This window comes from Gavialis gangeticus, unplaced genomic scaffold (genome assembly GCF_001723915.1).
Source record: "Gavialis gangeticus isolate Ggan-Ray unplaced genomic scaffold, GavGan_comp1, whole genome shotgun sequence".
NCBI classification, from domain to species: domain Eukaryota; kingdom Metazoa; phylum Chordata; order Crocodylia; family Gavialidae; genus Gavialis; species Gavialis gangeticus.
The window spans coordinates 53,484,164-53,500,103 of record NW_017729025.1 but is presented as its reverse complement, the minus strand read 5'-3'; the positions used below and the strand labels follow the sequence as shown (position 1 = coordinate 53,500,103).

Genomic DNA, 15,940 nt, shown 5'->3' with positions numbered 1-15,940 from the left:
CAGTCCAACCTGCCCCCCCCCCCCGCACCTCCCAGACAAACCGCTTTCATGGCTCCATCCCACAGTCTGCCCCAGCTGTGCAGTGCCTGCCACTGCCCCTCTCTCACCACAGGGGCCTCAATTTGCCCCCCACCCCACCTTAAAACCAAAAAATATATATAAAGGGGCACATGAGCTGAAGCTTTGAGGCAGAAGGAGTACACTTGTTAAAAAAGGTTGAAAACCCTTGGTTTACAGTAACCAGAAAATTAGCACAATGACGGTATGGCAGGGAACAAAAGAAACTGAACAATGGAGAGAGAGGCAAAGGCATTTTTAGTCTGACTGTTTAAAACTAATTCCATTACGGTCTATTAACTACAAGGGTTAATGAGACACCAGTAGAAAGGACATCTTTGTTAAAGATTCAACAGCCCACCCATTCATTTAAGGTATGAGAAGATTCCCAACAGGCATCAAAGCCTACCAACAAGTCTCCCAAAAAAGCCAAAAATCCTCCCCCTAGTCCCATTTATTTTTTCCAAGCCCTGAAAGGTTAAACATCAGAAAGAACCAAAAAAAGGGCAGAGCCTCATTTAAAACAAATTCCTTGCAAGACACCTTTATTCCATTCACTTGTACAAAGCATTTTGAGATCAGCTGAAAGGTGGTACTGAAATGCTAACATTGTCATTACACCACTCAATATTAAAACAGTCCAGGCAGGTCCAGGAGGCACAAAACACAGCTAGTTTATTTCTCTTAGGAATTACACAAAACATGACACAGAAGAGAGGAAATCATAGAGCTAAGAAAGCTATAGGAGGAGCTGCTTATTTGGTGTAGTAGTATGTGTGCACAGATCCATCCATCACACCCAGCCTCCCTTCTGCCATGCACAGAAGAGAAGCCTTTGACCCCAGACATGTATAGCAGCAGAGAAATCACTGGGTACATGCTGGCCCTCTTCCAAAATTCCACAGTGGGGCACCAGAAGGGAGGTTTCCTTAACTCTCCACTCCCATGATACAGCCAGTGCTATTCTCCTGTATGCAGGCCCAGCTCCCACATGCTTACCTGGCTTGAAGTTGCAAGGCAAAAGAGCTATCATGGCCACTCAGCCCTGCTTAGGGAAAGGACACTAATGAGGAGAACTGATGCCAGCTTCAGATGGGGGAAAGGAGAGAAGTGCCCACAAACCTATGGGGAAACAAACTGGGGGAGATCCCTATAGCTACAAGGAAGCTGCAGTCCTCAGTGACACAACATGCAGCAAGTGCTTGATACCAGGCTTTGGTATTGCACCCAAAAACTAGCCTCTCTTGAATATGCAACTGAGGACCCTCTAACCAGTCACCTGCTGCTATACAGCTGCTGCCAGACCATGGAAGTGGTATCTTCATACAGAGTAATTAAATTCTCCCAGCAGTGATGAAGCAAACGTTACCCAGTCACACCTTGGCAGTCTTCAGGCGGGGCCTTCCCAGGAAAATCCCAGTGCCCTACTTTTACTGGTTGTGTTCGAGTCAGATTCCAAGAGCAGCATCTAAACTCTGCTTCTCCAATACCCTCCCTGTCTTTTCAGTTGGATATTGTGTTCTTACTTCCTGTCCTGAACATTGTTCATAGATTCATAGATGTTAGGGGCTGCAAGGGACCTCACGAGATCATCAAGTCCAGCCCTCCTGCTCTTGGGCAGGAAAGACTTAAACTCAAGTCTCATCCCACCCAGAGGTGGCAGCATTTCACCAACGGGGTAACACCACTAACAAAATGTAAATTCTCCTGTAGCGGGAAGAATGCCAGATCCTGATATCACTGCAGAGAAATCCCAGCTATGTTCTCTCTGGCCAAGAACCAAGATGAATTTTGGAAGCTGCCCCCAGGAGACAGATGCATGCACTGCATGTCCCAGTACATCTTTATTTTATTTATTTATGTATTTAATATTAAATAAATAATAGAAGAAATTTTAAAAAGCAGTAGTAACTGCTGCATTTCACCTGCCATTCAGGTTCAATCCAATGGCTAAATGAACCCAGCCAACACCTCAGGTCTGATAAGAGCAGCCTGACTTGAACTCTGCAATGACTCTTGGAAAATATTTGGGCAGAGAAAAAAAAAATGATTTGCAACTTTAAGGAAAGACAGAATCAGTTCAGGAAAAGCTCTTTCCACTATTACTGACTGAAATGGCTTCAGCCCAGCTCTCCCTTGCTTGTCCCTCTATTCCACCTCCCAGAAAGATGGAAGGACTCATTGCTGTGCAATTCGTAGCATACCTATATCACAGTGTAACCGAGCACAGGGTGTGCTCTGTTACTCAAAGGGACATGAGCAAACAGCCAAGCAGCTTGCAGGTGGCTCCACTCCCAATCAGGTGCAATTACCTGATTGGGAACAGGGCCCACGTGTTCTCTATAAGAACAGGCCCTGAGCAGTGTGGCCAGCCGTCTACTGCTAGCAGCTGGGAAAACACCACCCAGCTGTAGCTACTGCTCATGACATCTTAGAGGTACAGGGAAGGAGCTATGGGGAAGGTGGAAGTTCCTAGTGCTGGGGCATGACCTAAAACTACACCCTGCTGGGGTAGGATGGCATGATGGGACTGCCAGTGGCAGGACAGTCTCCAGGAAGTACCACACCAGTTGCCTCCCTAGTGAACAGTGAGTATGGGGTGCCAAGAAAAAGCCTCAGCCCCTGCTGCCTCGTGGGTGACCCTGTCAAGGGAAAAGGCAAGCTTCCAGGCTCACTGCAAGACCTGAGTGGCATTAAGGAGCCAGGTGTGAGGCTCCAGGGTGCTGGGTCCCTGAGCCTACAGGAAGCCAGATGTGAAGTTCCTGGGGCAAAGGGATGAGGGATTGTGAGCCCAGTGTCAGGCAGGGGATTGAGGCCCCAATGTAGGGGTGTGAGGGGACCAGGAGGGTCCCAAGCCAGGCTAGGGGCCCAAGGAAAAGGGAGGGCCTGGGAGCCCCGAGTAAACAGGATTGCGAGTTAGGCCATGTATGCTAAGCCCCATTGATTGAGTGGCCACGTGTTAGGCCAGACAAGCTATAGACCAGGTGCTAAGCCATGAATGCCATGTGAGGCATGGGACATGGTACAGGGGAGGTCAGAGCTGTATACATAGACCCTTGGCATCAGGGCAAGTAAATGTGCAGCCTCCCACCTTGTCACCATATTCTAACTAGTATCATCAAAGGCATGGCAGATGAGGTAGGCAGGTGGTTTGCCCTGAAGTAAGTAGGCAGACCTATGCTCAGACCAGCCCCAGGATGCCCACTTGTTACACATAGGTTTAAAGGGCCATTGCAATTCATGCAGACACGCTCAGATCAGCTTTACTGTAGCTGACCCAGGTAACAAGAGCAGTGAAAACATGGTCATATGGGCTAGTGATGACAGTACATTCCCAGGGCCCCAGTGGGCTTATACTTTGTCCACAATGAAGCCCATGCCACTGTGTCTTCACTGCTGCATTACCCAAACTACCTAGATACTACCCTGATACACCTGCCCATGCTGCTCTTATACCTTCACTTTGCTGTTGATATGCCTTCAAGGGACTGCATTGGTCACCATCAGAGGCAGAGATGTGGGTAATGGTGAAGCAAGATGGAGAGAACTACTGAGAAGGCCCCAGAACGTTCACAGCTGGAAGAAGAGGTGCTCTGTCCACAGAACTGTTGATGGGCTGGGAGCAGATCCTAACAGATTGCTGGATCTATTCCGCTTCCCCATGTGCCTCCCAGCCACGGCTCATGGCTTTCACCACAGCATCGTAGAGCCTGGTCCAAGCCTCTCGCATGTCTGGACTGAAGGCAGTGCCAAGGCATTTCTCCAGCATGTACAGCAACGAGTCTCCCACAGCCTGCAAACCAAACAGGAAGGCACCAGCATCAGAGCTCCCAGGCAGGGGTCTCAGGACAAACTCAGTCTTCTCTCCTGAGGAATTTCATTCTTCATCTCCCTTAGGGGTCTCTCCAGTTGCACAAGGGACCTGATAGCTGTCTCAGGTCCCTTCCTGATCTGGGACCTGCCCCAGGACTCACTGCGAGCCTGGGCTCACAACTTTGTTCTTTGGGGTGTGCTCCCCAGGAAGACCACACAGATTCTTCAAGCCCCCCACCTTAACAGGTACCCTGCCTCACTGCTGCTCCCTGCTCTTAAAAAGCAAAGCCCTGTCCACTTCTCTTGTCCTTGTACAACTGCTCAAGCTATCCCTAGGCTGCCCCGCCTCCATCTTTGTGAGCTGATAGTCCCAATTAGCTGTTCTGGCTGTGTGTAGGTCTTGCCCAGGTCCTGTCTGCTCTTGGTTGGTCTATCTTAGAGGCCTTTCCTTCAAGCTTCTGAAGGATGATGAAGGGAGCACAGCCTAGTTATGAATGTGGACAGGAACGTATTAGGGAGTGGAGATGACTAGGAAATACACAGAATCCTTAGCCCTCAACTGCCATGCACCTGTCCTCACTGTTGTCATAACACAAGACAGGCCAAACTGAGACATATTCTGATGTTATGTACTATTCGGTTTAGAAGCATCAGAGTCCACCCCACCAACCCTGAGAAATCTCCATTACATGGCACTCCATCCCCCATCCAAACCCCCACTTCTGGCACAGCAGCCCAGCTGAATCCTGGCAAATAGCTGATCTAATATGGCACCAACTCACGCTGGTTCCCCACAGAACTTTCCTCATTTGAGCTGCTAGAAAGAAGCCCCAGAGAGTAAAACAGTCTACCTAAGGAATGATACTAGCTCAGCTTGGAAAACTAGAAGCAGAGGGAGACACTCAGCCAGATAACTAAAGCTGTGGGCTGTGTTCCTTTAACCTTCTGGATGTTCCCCATAATCTCATTTCATGGTGCAGTGTTTCTGATCCTACTCATTGTTAGGATGGGGCTATATTTCGGTCTAAGATGAGGAATGCACCTTGGATACAGCAGTGAGGCTAGAACAGGGATGATTTGTCTGGGAATACTTTGGTGTTAAGGGACAGTACCCCTATGCCAGGCTGAGACCTTACTATGTTCTCTTTTCAAATACCACCTGGAGACTCTGCCCATGGACTTCAGGGTGTTGAGGGAAGCAAGGAACATAACTCAAGTTAGTCCAAGTCCATCCAAACAGCAGCCCAATTAGAGGATTGTGACATTCCCCCAGAGACCGCCAGCGGTTCACCTGGTAGGTTACTTTAGATTCCAGGATTAGCTTAGGTAGCTAGTTTTCTTGCCTAGCCACTGAGTGAGCCCAGCAACATTAAAGTACCAAGGTCCTAGAATGCAGGCATGTGGGTGCTGTGAAGGCCCATATACCTCCACTCCTGGTAGATCAGGGTAGCACCATGAGTGAATGGGGAAGAATGCTGTGGCAGGAGTAGCATGAAGAGAGAATATGCCTCACCGAGAAAGAATCCATCTTCACGCCAACTGCCTGGTGCTTCTTACCCAGGTTGCAGAGATATTCTTCCAGACACAGTAAGTTCTCCAACTGAGTCACAGCTGCATCTATCACCAGCATGACCTGAAGAGACAAAGTCAGACTGAGTGAGGTTAGGAGAGAACACTCCTTTTGCTATACCACAAGGAGGAGGAATACTTATCCAAATACTGTTCCCCTTACTAGTTTGCCCACAGGTCTTCCCTCAGCTCACTATACAGTGAAGACCATTTCACATCTGCCTTGTGCCACTATTATGCTACACTGGCAGAACATCACTGGAAACTATTCTGCCAAAAAACCCCCCAGTGTTTTCCATAGCTATATCACTACTTCCTCCTCCTTCCTGCAAAGGTGAATCAGGGCAGGTACCCTTGCATCTTATGATGATGTGGTCCTACCACATTTCAAGTGACATAGAACTGACTTCATTAGTGGCCAGCTGAGATGCTCACCACCCAACCCCATTTCCAAAGACCTTTCTCTATAGGTGCTATAGCAAGTGGCAATGGTGACCAATAGGGGGAAACTTTTCTCTCTAAAAGAATGTTAAATAACATTCTAATGCTTGTAATATGACTTATTAAATGCGACCTGAAAATTGAGATCATGACCATCTGGGACCATTACAGCTCTCTTGGCAAGTACTCAGTATCATCAAATTGCCACTTGGATCATTCCATTCTAACTCCCTTTACATAGGAAGAAAAACCTATGGTAGATCTCATGTGTGGATTTCAGTAAAGCACCTGATACTTTACCATGTGGCACTATATCAGTCAAGCTAGAGAAGATGGGATTTAGTAGAGGAATTGTAAAGTCGGTAAGGAGCTGGCTTAAGAAAGCCAGCAACAGACCATGTTGAAAGGGAGATTATTGGACAAGGAAGACTCCCAGTTATCTTTCTGCTTGGTGCAGGGGGCTTGACCCAATAATCTTTTGAGGTCCCTTCCAGCCTTACAATCTATAAATCTATGAAGTTGCTAATGGAGTTCCTCAGGGATCTGCCTTGAAACCAATTTTGCTTAATATTTCTAATGACATTGGCCAAAAAAGTAGGACCTGATGACATCTACCAAGATACAAAGTAAGGAAGCATTGTCAATACAGAGGAAGATTAGGGTAGCCTGCAGGAAGAACTGGATGACCATGAGGACAGGATTAAAAAATCCAGTATGACATTCTATAATACAAAATGCAAGATCATGCATTTGGAAATTAATAACATAAAATCTTGCTATAACCTGGTAGGCCATCAGTTGGAAATAACTGAAGAGGAAAATAATCCTGGTGTACTGGCTGGTGGCAGGATGACTCTGAGCTATCAATGTGACGCAGCCTTGAGAAAGGAAGACATAATTATAGGATGGACCAAGTGAGATATTTCCAGTGGAGACAAGAAAACATTAAAGCAATTGTATAAGGCTCTGACAGGGATGCATTTGGAAAGCTGTGCAGAGTTCTAGTTATCCATGCTCAAGAAAGATGAATTCAAATGGAAACAGGTTCAAAGAAAGTCTGCTAGGCTGATCAGAGGATAGGAGAGCCTAATTCACTAGAGGAGACTAGAAAAAGCTCAGCTTGTTTAATGTAACAAAATGAAAGCAGAAAGAAGGGATGATTACTCTCTATTGATACTTCAAGCAGGTTAGCACCTAGGAGCTCACGGATAATGTTGGCACAAGAACAAATTGTATATACACTTCATGGCTTCTAATTTAGACTGGAGACTAGAAGAAGGTTTCTAGCCATCAGGGAAATAAGGGGCTAGAACAGCTTTCCAATTAGAATAGCCGGGTCAAGAAGTCTAACTGGATTTGGGGGGAGTTTGGTTAGTTTATGGAAGGGTTCCATGGTATGTCTGTTCTTGGTACTCCCATGCAGTTTTTACAGGATGTAGATTTTTACTTCCTGTCCTAAGCCATTGTGCAGGTTTGTAATGTCACTTCTCTGCTCCCCTGCTTAGATGGCTGTTTTAGTACTAAACAGAGGGATTTTGCTGCACTGCACAAAATTTATCCAGGGCATCAGGATCCTTCAGGATGATATTGTTTTCCTTTGCTACCCCTCCGAAGTTGAGCAGGAGGAATGTGCTGTCCCTCACTATAGGTCACGATAGCTAGTCTATACATGAACAGCTGTGTGTTCTCCCCTGCTCCAGTAGAAGAGCATGGGGAATAGCAGGATTGTTGCTTACTGCCTACCTCTCTATCTGAGTTTTATAGCAAGCTATCACTGACATCCAGGTGCTTGAGCTATCCTGATTCTGTGTGTAGCCAAGCAGAGGGTTTCAGTGTCCAGTGTGGCCATGTCTGCAATACCCAAGTAGCACTGAAATCGAATAAGAAAACAGTCCTGATTTTCCCAAAGGCCAACCTACCTCAGTTAGAGCATATCAGTTATTGTGCATTTGCACAGCACGATCACTTCTCATTTGTGTATCCAAAGCAGTTTGACCCTGATGTAGCTTCACTAACCCTCTGGATTGGTATTTCCAAGGGCGAATTGTCTCTATGTTATGAAACACTAGGCATTAGAGGGACAAGCTCCCTTTGGCAGCATTTACAATGTCTGTCTCTTCCTTTCATGGAACTTCCTCTATGCTGCATCCCCAGGATTTTTCATCCCTTACCTTCCTTATATGATCCAGGAACTCAGGGGAAGAGAGGCATTCTTGCGGGCTGGAGAACTGTCTACAGTTGTACTGGAAGAGGGGCAGGAGGTCAGGATCCAGATCAAACAACCTTCAAGAGAAAGAAGGAAACTTCAAATATTTCACACTTCTCAAATGACAATCATTCCTTAACATTGCCCCCATCTGCCATTCCCCACCCCTCATTCCATCCAGCGGTGACGTTACAAACACAGAGTTCTGAGAGGGAGATTTGCCATGGTCTGGGGGTCATCTGTCTAAAACTGTTTCTGCTACTTTAGCCCAAGTCACCAGTCCTCACCGCTACAACACTATTCCAGGAGAGAGGTCCGTCCACTATCAACTCCAGGGCACTGCTGGAATCCTTTGCTTGACTCCATCTTCCCTGAAATCCTAGTTCCTGTCCTAACACTTCCATCTCAACTCTTGCTGTTCCCTGTTTTTTATGATACTCCCTAATCTCAATTTTCTCAAATTCAGAGGAGGCCAACATAGTACAGCCAAATGAGATTCCTGCTTTCACAAGCAGGGTCATAAAACTGGAATCCCTCACATTTTTGTTGGCTCCCAATCCAAACCCCTTCTGCCAACTTTTTCACCATAGGACATTGCTTCCCAAAGTTTGGGGCCAATGGACCACTGATCCCCAATGGTTTTTGTAGACCATCATGTGCCCTTATCAAACATTTAATTATAATGGGAAGGGAGTGATCCATAGATCACTGTCCGTGCCTCCTGAACAACCAGTGATCTATGGATCAGTTTGGGGTCCTTTGGAACATGGCATCTCACCTGTTTAACTTGCACACTGGTCCAGCAAGCAAGAAATCAGGAGGATCTGATAGACTGATGCCATCCATGGCAGTCTATGGCAATTCATAAAACCACACAGAGGGCACATCTACACGAGATACTTTATAGCACAGCAGGCTAATTTGCTGTGCAGTAAAGCATCACCATCTACACATGCACAGCAATTAGGGCACAATAGACTAATTTACTGTGCTGCTGGACAGTCCCATCAGATACAAGTGGTATCTGGCAGTGCAATAAATTACTGCACTTAAATGTATGTGTAGATGCTGACATCAGGATTAGTTCACTCTGGCTCAAATTGAGCTGAAGTATTTTTAGTTGCATTAATTGCACTTGTAGATGCACCTAGAGTGATCAGTTTGCAATGGTTCTAGTCTCCTAGGCATCAACATCAGAGACACTTAACATGAGATTGCAACATCCCTCATCCCTTCACCAAAATTTTTAAATGTCTCCTTAAATAGTTCCTTCCCTTCAGCTCTATCGAGCATGGCTTGTTTTCCAGATATTTGCTTTTGCAAACTGCCTTTTGGCTTCAGCTGTGGAAAAGCCAAGAGCTTCTCTCAAACTTTTAGAGCTATAGCTTTTCAAGGACTTTTCAAGCATTTCCCTTCATCCCTCCACTTTTCTGCCACTTAATCAAAGAGTTAATTCAGTGGAAGAGGCAGCACATTTTCAGTTGCACTCCCCCATGCACTATTTCGCCCTCTTTGAGACTGATCCTGTGACAATTAGGAAGCTACTTGGATACACTCCACTGAGCTGAGTGGATGCACATGGATCAAAGTGGGTTTTAAACAACAGAATTTCCTCTCTGTCAAGAACAAGGGAAATCATTGCAAAGAAATGCACAAAAGCACACACTCCACATACCTTCCCCTCCCCTCCCCTCCCTTTTAACAAAGTTCTAGATTTAAATGCTATGGAGCTTCTTTGGAAATCTGTTCTCTCTGCTCTACAAATCACAGCAAATGGACAGAAGGAGCAGGCAGCCGGAGATTATAAGTGATGGAGCCATGAAAAAGAAATCATTTCAGAAGGGAGGGGAAGTGTTTCTTTTCAGAGAATGCAAACCTTCCTTTGCCTTACCCAGGGATGGTCGGAGTGGGGGGAGGGGGTAGAAGAAGAGCTGATACATACCACAGCAAGCATTGGCACCAGGTTTTTCCTCCTTCTGTCCAAGTTGCCCTGCTACAGAAACTGCCTGTTGCTATAATAGCCCATCACTCACCTGGTAAACAAGATGATGCCATGCTGCAGGGGGTCGCCACTCACTTTCTGCCAGCTTTCTCGTATCAGTGCCTGTTCAGTGCTGGATAATCTTTCACTCTCCATCTTACTTGAAGAAAAGGAGGGGAAAAAAGCATAGACAGGGAAAGCTTCTGTTTCCTCTGAAAGTAGTTGCACTTGCTCACTGAGTTACAGGTGTCAGGTCCTGAATTAGTCCAAGCATCTAGGGCCACCAGTGCCTCTGGACCTGGGATTCACACACACACCCCCCCCACTTGCTCCTCTAAGTGCCAAGGATGCTCTTCCTTGCACAGTAGTCAAGACTTTGTGATCACATCTCTGGGATTCCCAGACAGTGAAAGAACCCTTTTTTCCCCCTTGATCCTCCCACCTCCTCCCTGGGAGCAGTGCAGGTGGGCTTAGAAAGAGCCCCTGTCTGAGCAATCAGATGAAACCCAAATGCCTTGTGGGAGATCCATGTTGCTTCTTGGTGTCTATAAGAATGATGGGCTGGTCACTGTTGCTTTCTAATCCCCTCTGCTGTTTGGCTACAGCAAGTTTATCAGGGTCTCTGTGCCCTCTTCCCACTGGGCACTAACTGTGCTCCTGATTTGTTCCCTGTCTCACTCCCTGTCACATACAGGCTCAAAGATCTGGAGCTGAAGCTCCTTTCCCTTTATTAGCAGCACTTTCCCAGCTGGCTGTCTCACAGAGCAGCTTCCAGTAGCAACACTTTCACAGATGCTCTTAAAGCAACAGTGTCCCCCCTTTCTCCCCGTTTCTTCCAGTGAGCTTTTTAAAGCTGGGTAACAAACAATACTTTTGCACTTTGCTACATTCTCCCATAAGTAAGGAGCCACCACACACCTTCAGTGTCAAATGGCTTAACCCAATTTTGGCTGAAATTTTCCAGTCAGTTCAATTTTACAAATGAAGGAACAGACACAGAAGAAAAACAACTTACCTAAGATCAGGCAATAAATCAGTGGCAGGACCAAGCTAGAAACCCCACTCTCTCAGCTCTCAGTCCTGATTTCTACCTGTTCGAGTGCAGCTTGCCCTCATATGATATTTTCAACAGTGTCCTCTTGGTCCCAGTCACCCTCACTGACACTCCCAACCCTTTACATCTCTGGGTGCAGGTGCAATCTAGGGTTTGGACTGTACAAAGGGAACATCATCACATGTTTAATTTAATAGAAGCAAAGCCAATTGTACAAGGCAAAGCATTTAATAATGGATCACAAGGCTTTTGGACTACATCAAACAAATTCAAAGTGCTCAGGTTCTTTCTACTACTCAGATGAAGTGAAAACTCTCCTTTTCAAATGGCCCAATGATTCAGACAGCATCAAGGCAAGCTGGGGGAAGGGAGGACAGAGAGAAACAGAGTGTGTTTTGGGTTAAGAGCTCAGAAGGAAGAAGAATGGAAAAATATGGACAGGTAACAGAATAATCATTTAAGGAAGGATTTTCAAAAGCAACCTAAGTGACTTCTGAGAACAAGTCCTATTGACATCATTGCAATCTTCTTTAAGATAATAGGCATATGGTCCGTTTAAGCCTATAATATCAGCTATATGAGGTTCAGCTGTTCCTGTTAGATAAGAAGGTATTCTGAGGCTACAATGCCTGTACAATACATTTATCATAGGCTATATGTGGTCATAGTCAATGTTGGTGCATCATTTTAAGAGGAAAGTCTGTTCTTGTCCTCTCCTAGCCTAACATTGGCTTCAGTGGAGTTGGAACTTGGCCTTTAAAGGCTCTTGGAGCCAGCATTACCTTTATGGTTTGCTGTACACCATCACTGCATTAAAACCCACAGCACTATCAGGGACAGAGCTCGGCAACTGCTGCTCCAGATGCACAGGCCCCTGCAATCTCAGCCTAAAGAGAATGCCCCTCTGGTGTTAGCCAAGAAGGATCTGGGTCACTCAGTTGAGCGGTTTCAGGACTGTCCAATAGAAGAGACTGAGCTCACACACTAGCTCAGCTCAGTATTCATGAACTCTGATCTTACTGACCACTGGGAATTATAAAGGGAAGTGAAGCAGCTCAGGTTGAAAGAATAGGATATTCCAGAAATCAGCTACACTCCAGGCTCCTTCAGTCCCTATTAATCTCTTTTTAGCAGCTAAGGGTCATATTCTTTCTGGAATCACCAAGACAAGAAACACAGGATGCTGCCTAGTGTTGGCAACGTAAAGGTTAACATTTAACTCTTCTGAGTCTCACCAAAATACACTAGAAAGCAGCAGGAGTATTGTATGAGAATCTGCATGAAGTATTCTGCATAGCATTTACTTTGATGCTATGAGCGTGTGGAGACTGTATTGTTAGCAGAACTTGGGGAAACATTGCCAATTTTCTTCTACCTGAATTTGCCTCTGCTCTAATGAGAAAGGAGAACCTGGTTGTAAACTAGAGGCACTTTGGCTGCACCTACCAGAGGAGAGTAACGCACTTCAGTGGTAGAGAGGGAGGAAGGAAATTTATAGGATTTTAACAGGAGGCAGATAACACACCAGACTAGATATTTTTCTAGCCACATTTCGGGTGGACTGAAAACTAGGTGTTAAGACTAGGTGTTAAGAGGAAGCAGAAAAAAGGAGTTTATAATAGCCAAGGTGAGAGACAATCAGTACCTTTTTGAATAGACAGGGAAGAAGGAAGCTGGAATGCTGCAAGGGAAAAATAGGTGAAATGTGGGGAGATTTGATAGGTTTTGCTGGAGTCTGTTAGTATCAGGGATGCCACCATTGGCACATGAGCAAGCACCATGTCAGGGAGGCTCCTTACTAACAATCTGGCCAATTTTTTCCCAGACAGATGATCATATGCAGATTCATCAGTTGCAAACTAAGCAATGATGCAAAGGTCACGGAAAGAGAAGCAATACAACTTGCCATAGACTCCCCGTGCAACTGCCCAATGCAGCATAAAAGGAGAGTGCCTGGAGTCACACAGAGCACTTAGAGCATTTTCTCTATGCAGACAAAAGCCAAAATAAACAACTAATGGCTACATATAAACCACTGAGCATATTCAGCCTCTTCTCTCACATGCCTACATTGGACCACTCATTTGAGATGAAGGGCAGTGCTCAGGACACATTCTAGTGGGAGATCCACCAGACCAGCTGGGACTAGCTGCCCCCTACTTACTTGGTGGCAGGCTCAGGAGAGAGGCCAAGGTTCAGCATAATTTAACCTTCCCCTTAGTGATGGCCCCTCCAAGGTTGTGTCCCTGCCACTACCCAAGTTATATCTGTGCTATAGGAGTAACAAAGAATGTCAGACTTTAGCACTGCCATATTGGCATCTTCCAGCAGTACCATTTACTTCCTGTTTTAATTAAAAAGCAAATTCTCTCTCCACAAGAGAAACCAAATTCCAGCTTAAAAAATGAACCTGCAAAAAGGCTGAAGTTGGAGGGAGCTCAAGGAGAAACATTTGAAACCTGGAAATAATGCATATTCCTCCAATTGGCGGGAGTGAGGGCTCAAGAGGAGTTTGAAATGGCATGGCTCTCACCTGCAGATAAAGCAGCCTCTCCCGCACAGCTATTCCATTGTCAGAGGAGCTCCTTCTGCTGCCACAGTGCTGAGGTGCTGACAGCATGCTGAGGGGCTGAGGAAGGTTTTAATAAAAAACTACATTGTACTTTTCATTCAGATTCTCAGTGAGCCTTCCAGCACAGAGAACAATGAACCTAGGTAGATATTATGAAAAACTCTCCCTAGGAGGGTAGTAAAGCCCTGGAACAGGTTATCTGGAGAGGCTGGGAAATCTCCATCCTTGGGGGTTTTTAAGACCTGGCTAGACAAGGCTTTGGCTGGGATGATATAGTTGAGAATGCTTTTGCTTGGACTAGACGACCTCCTGAGGTCCCTTCCAACCCTCGTTTTCTATGAAAACACCAAAGGAGCCATCATGCTGGCCAACAACACTATGTAGGTACAGCCATCTTGCCCCTGTGATCTCATCTCCCCCCAGCCCCCATAGCTCCATTTTCTCAGAGCTCAGCCTGGCTGTATTATCTACTTGGGTGCTGCACTACATCAGATGGGCCTGTTTAGGGGCAAAGAGATGCCCAGCTGAGACTAGCTCCTACCACATTTCAGCAGTGCGCAGAGGTAGGAAAGGGATTTTCCAGTGAATCCCTGTGGTCTGCATAGAGCAGTATGATGGACAGCAAAACCATCTAATTTTTCAGACAAAGTAGCCAAACCCCTTCAAAATGACAGAAATACTTTGCATGTCAACAGCCCCATAGATTGCCTCTACTTGCATGACAGAGAAACAAGCAGAGTTGGGACACAGACTTGCCCACAGTTACAGAGTGAGGTTTGCATCAGAACTAGGACTAAACCCATAAATGTTGACATTTGGTCCTGTGCTCAGATCACCTTCTTCCTCATTCAGGCACTGAGTTTTCCTGGCCTTGGGGCCAATTCTGTTTGCTCGATACATTGTGACAGCTTGAGTTCTCATCTTTGTTGCTGCACTTTCCAAGTAATGAAAACAAATCCCCCTTCAGACTCTTTTTTCATTTCAAATTCATCTTCTGCAGGTCCTCATGAATAACCAAACTCCTCCAGGCTCTCAGTTCACCTCAGAGTCTGCTTCCTGGGCTACACTCGTTTTTTCTCTGCAGTCTGTCTGTGTTATAAACTAAACACCACGACTGCTTCCCTCCATCCTTAGGTAGAAACACAGCTTATGAAATGTTTCGGCTTCTCATCTCTGCTCCCCCCTCAGGCCATAATGTGCCACAGCTCAGTAGCAAAGCAAATTGCAAATGCAATTGCATAACAAGTGAAAGAGATGTAGTGGTGAATAATTGCACACACAAATGGTAAGTGCAATAGCTTCAGACTTTTCTGCCACTGGGCCCTTGGGGAGCAGGATGGCAGTGCTGCCAACCCTGAAGATTTAAGCCACAGCATGGGGATTAAAAGCAGAGCAAAGAAGAAAATGTGTTGTCTTTAGCTGCTCAATATCCAAGGGTTCTTCCTGTAGCTCACAGGGCCTTGATAAGATGAGAGGATTGTATAAACAACTAAGAAAGATCCAAGGGTGACAGTGCGTGACCCATCTGCAGAATCCAACCAGGACCACACGTGGAGCTGTCAAGTTCTTTTCTGAAGCACCAGGACAGCAGCTGTCTGCCCACTTCAGTGCTATCTGTAAATGCCAGATAACAAGTAGCAAGCTTTACCCACATCATTATTCACCTCATGCTTGTTCTATCACAGCAATAATCTCCCCTGCCATTAGACCATGGCCACCTTTTTAAGCCTCTCTAGCTAGAAACAGAATCCCGACTCCTGAGGATTTCTACTGCTTACACCAGGGCAAAATATGGCTTTTATGGACCAGCTGCTGCTGAAAGGTACTATCTTAGTCAGTTCTCTGTCCACAGAAAGTTGGTGATTTTTTTTTCTTATACATCTCTCAAAGGAGCCCCTTCAATAGTTTCTCTTCTAGACTCTACTCATTTTAGAAGACCATTAATGCCTCTATTTGACGTCTTCATTGATTGTCTTTCGTCTAATCCAAGCTTTGTCTTTATCCTCATCTTTCCCTGTTGTTGCTGAACTTGATACCAGGGTACTCAACATATGCAGCAGATGCATTTCAGGAACCTGGCTTTACCTATCAAAAAATGTCTTTCATAACTAAGTGTCCTTTCCTTGAGTACAGCTCAATACTGAGCCATTTGTTTTCTGACACCAAAATTGAAGTGTTGCGTCTAGATATCGGATTTCCCTTCACTGCTTTGGTCCTTCCCCACTATGCCCGTCTCAACCAGTTGCA

The 15,940-nt window shown here is 45.8% G+C and overlaps 1 protein-coding gene across 1 annotated transcript; it reads right to left on the bottom strand.

Moving 5' to 3' along the window:
• Positions 1-3,142: 3,142 nt before the first annotated feature.
• On the bottom strand, positions 3,143-13,407 carry NGB (neuroglobin). Its single transcript, XM_019518752.1, has 4 exons — positions 10,120-13,407; positions 8,052-8,163; positions 5,384-5,503; positions 3,143-3,850 (listed from the first exon to the last, which is right to left on the bottom strand). The coding sequence occupies exons 1-4, from the start codon at positions 10,221-10,223 to the stop codon at positions 3,704-3,706; spliced, it is 483 nt and encodes a 160-aa protein (XP_019374297.1). The 5' UTR covers positions 10,224-13,407; the 3' UTR covers positions 3,143-3,703.
• Between the last annotated feature and the right edge of the window lie 2,533 nt (positions 13,408-15,940).

Coding starts and splice junctions, on each gene's coding strand:
- NGB (XM_019518752.1), bottom strand. CDS start 10,223: ATGGAGAGTGAAAGATTATCCAGCACTGAACAGGCACTGATACGAGAA. Junction 5,504..8,051: donor TCCTGGATCATATAAGGAAG/GTAAGGGATGAA, acceptor TTGTCTCTTCAG/GTCATGCTGGTGATAGATGC. Junction 3,851..5,383: donor TGAAGATGGATTCTTTCTCG/GTGAGGCATATT, acceptor TTTGGTTTGCAG/GCTGTGGGAGACTCGTTGCT.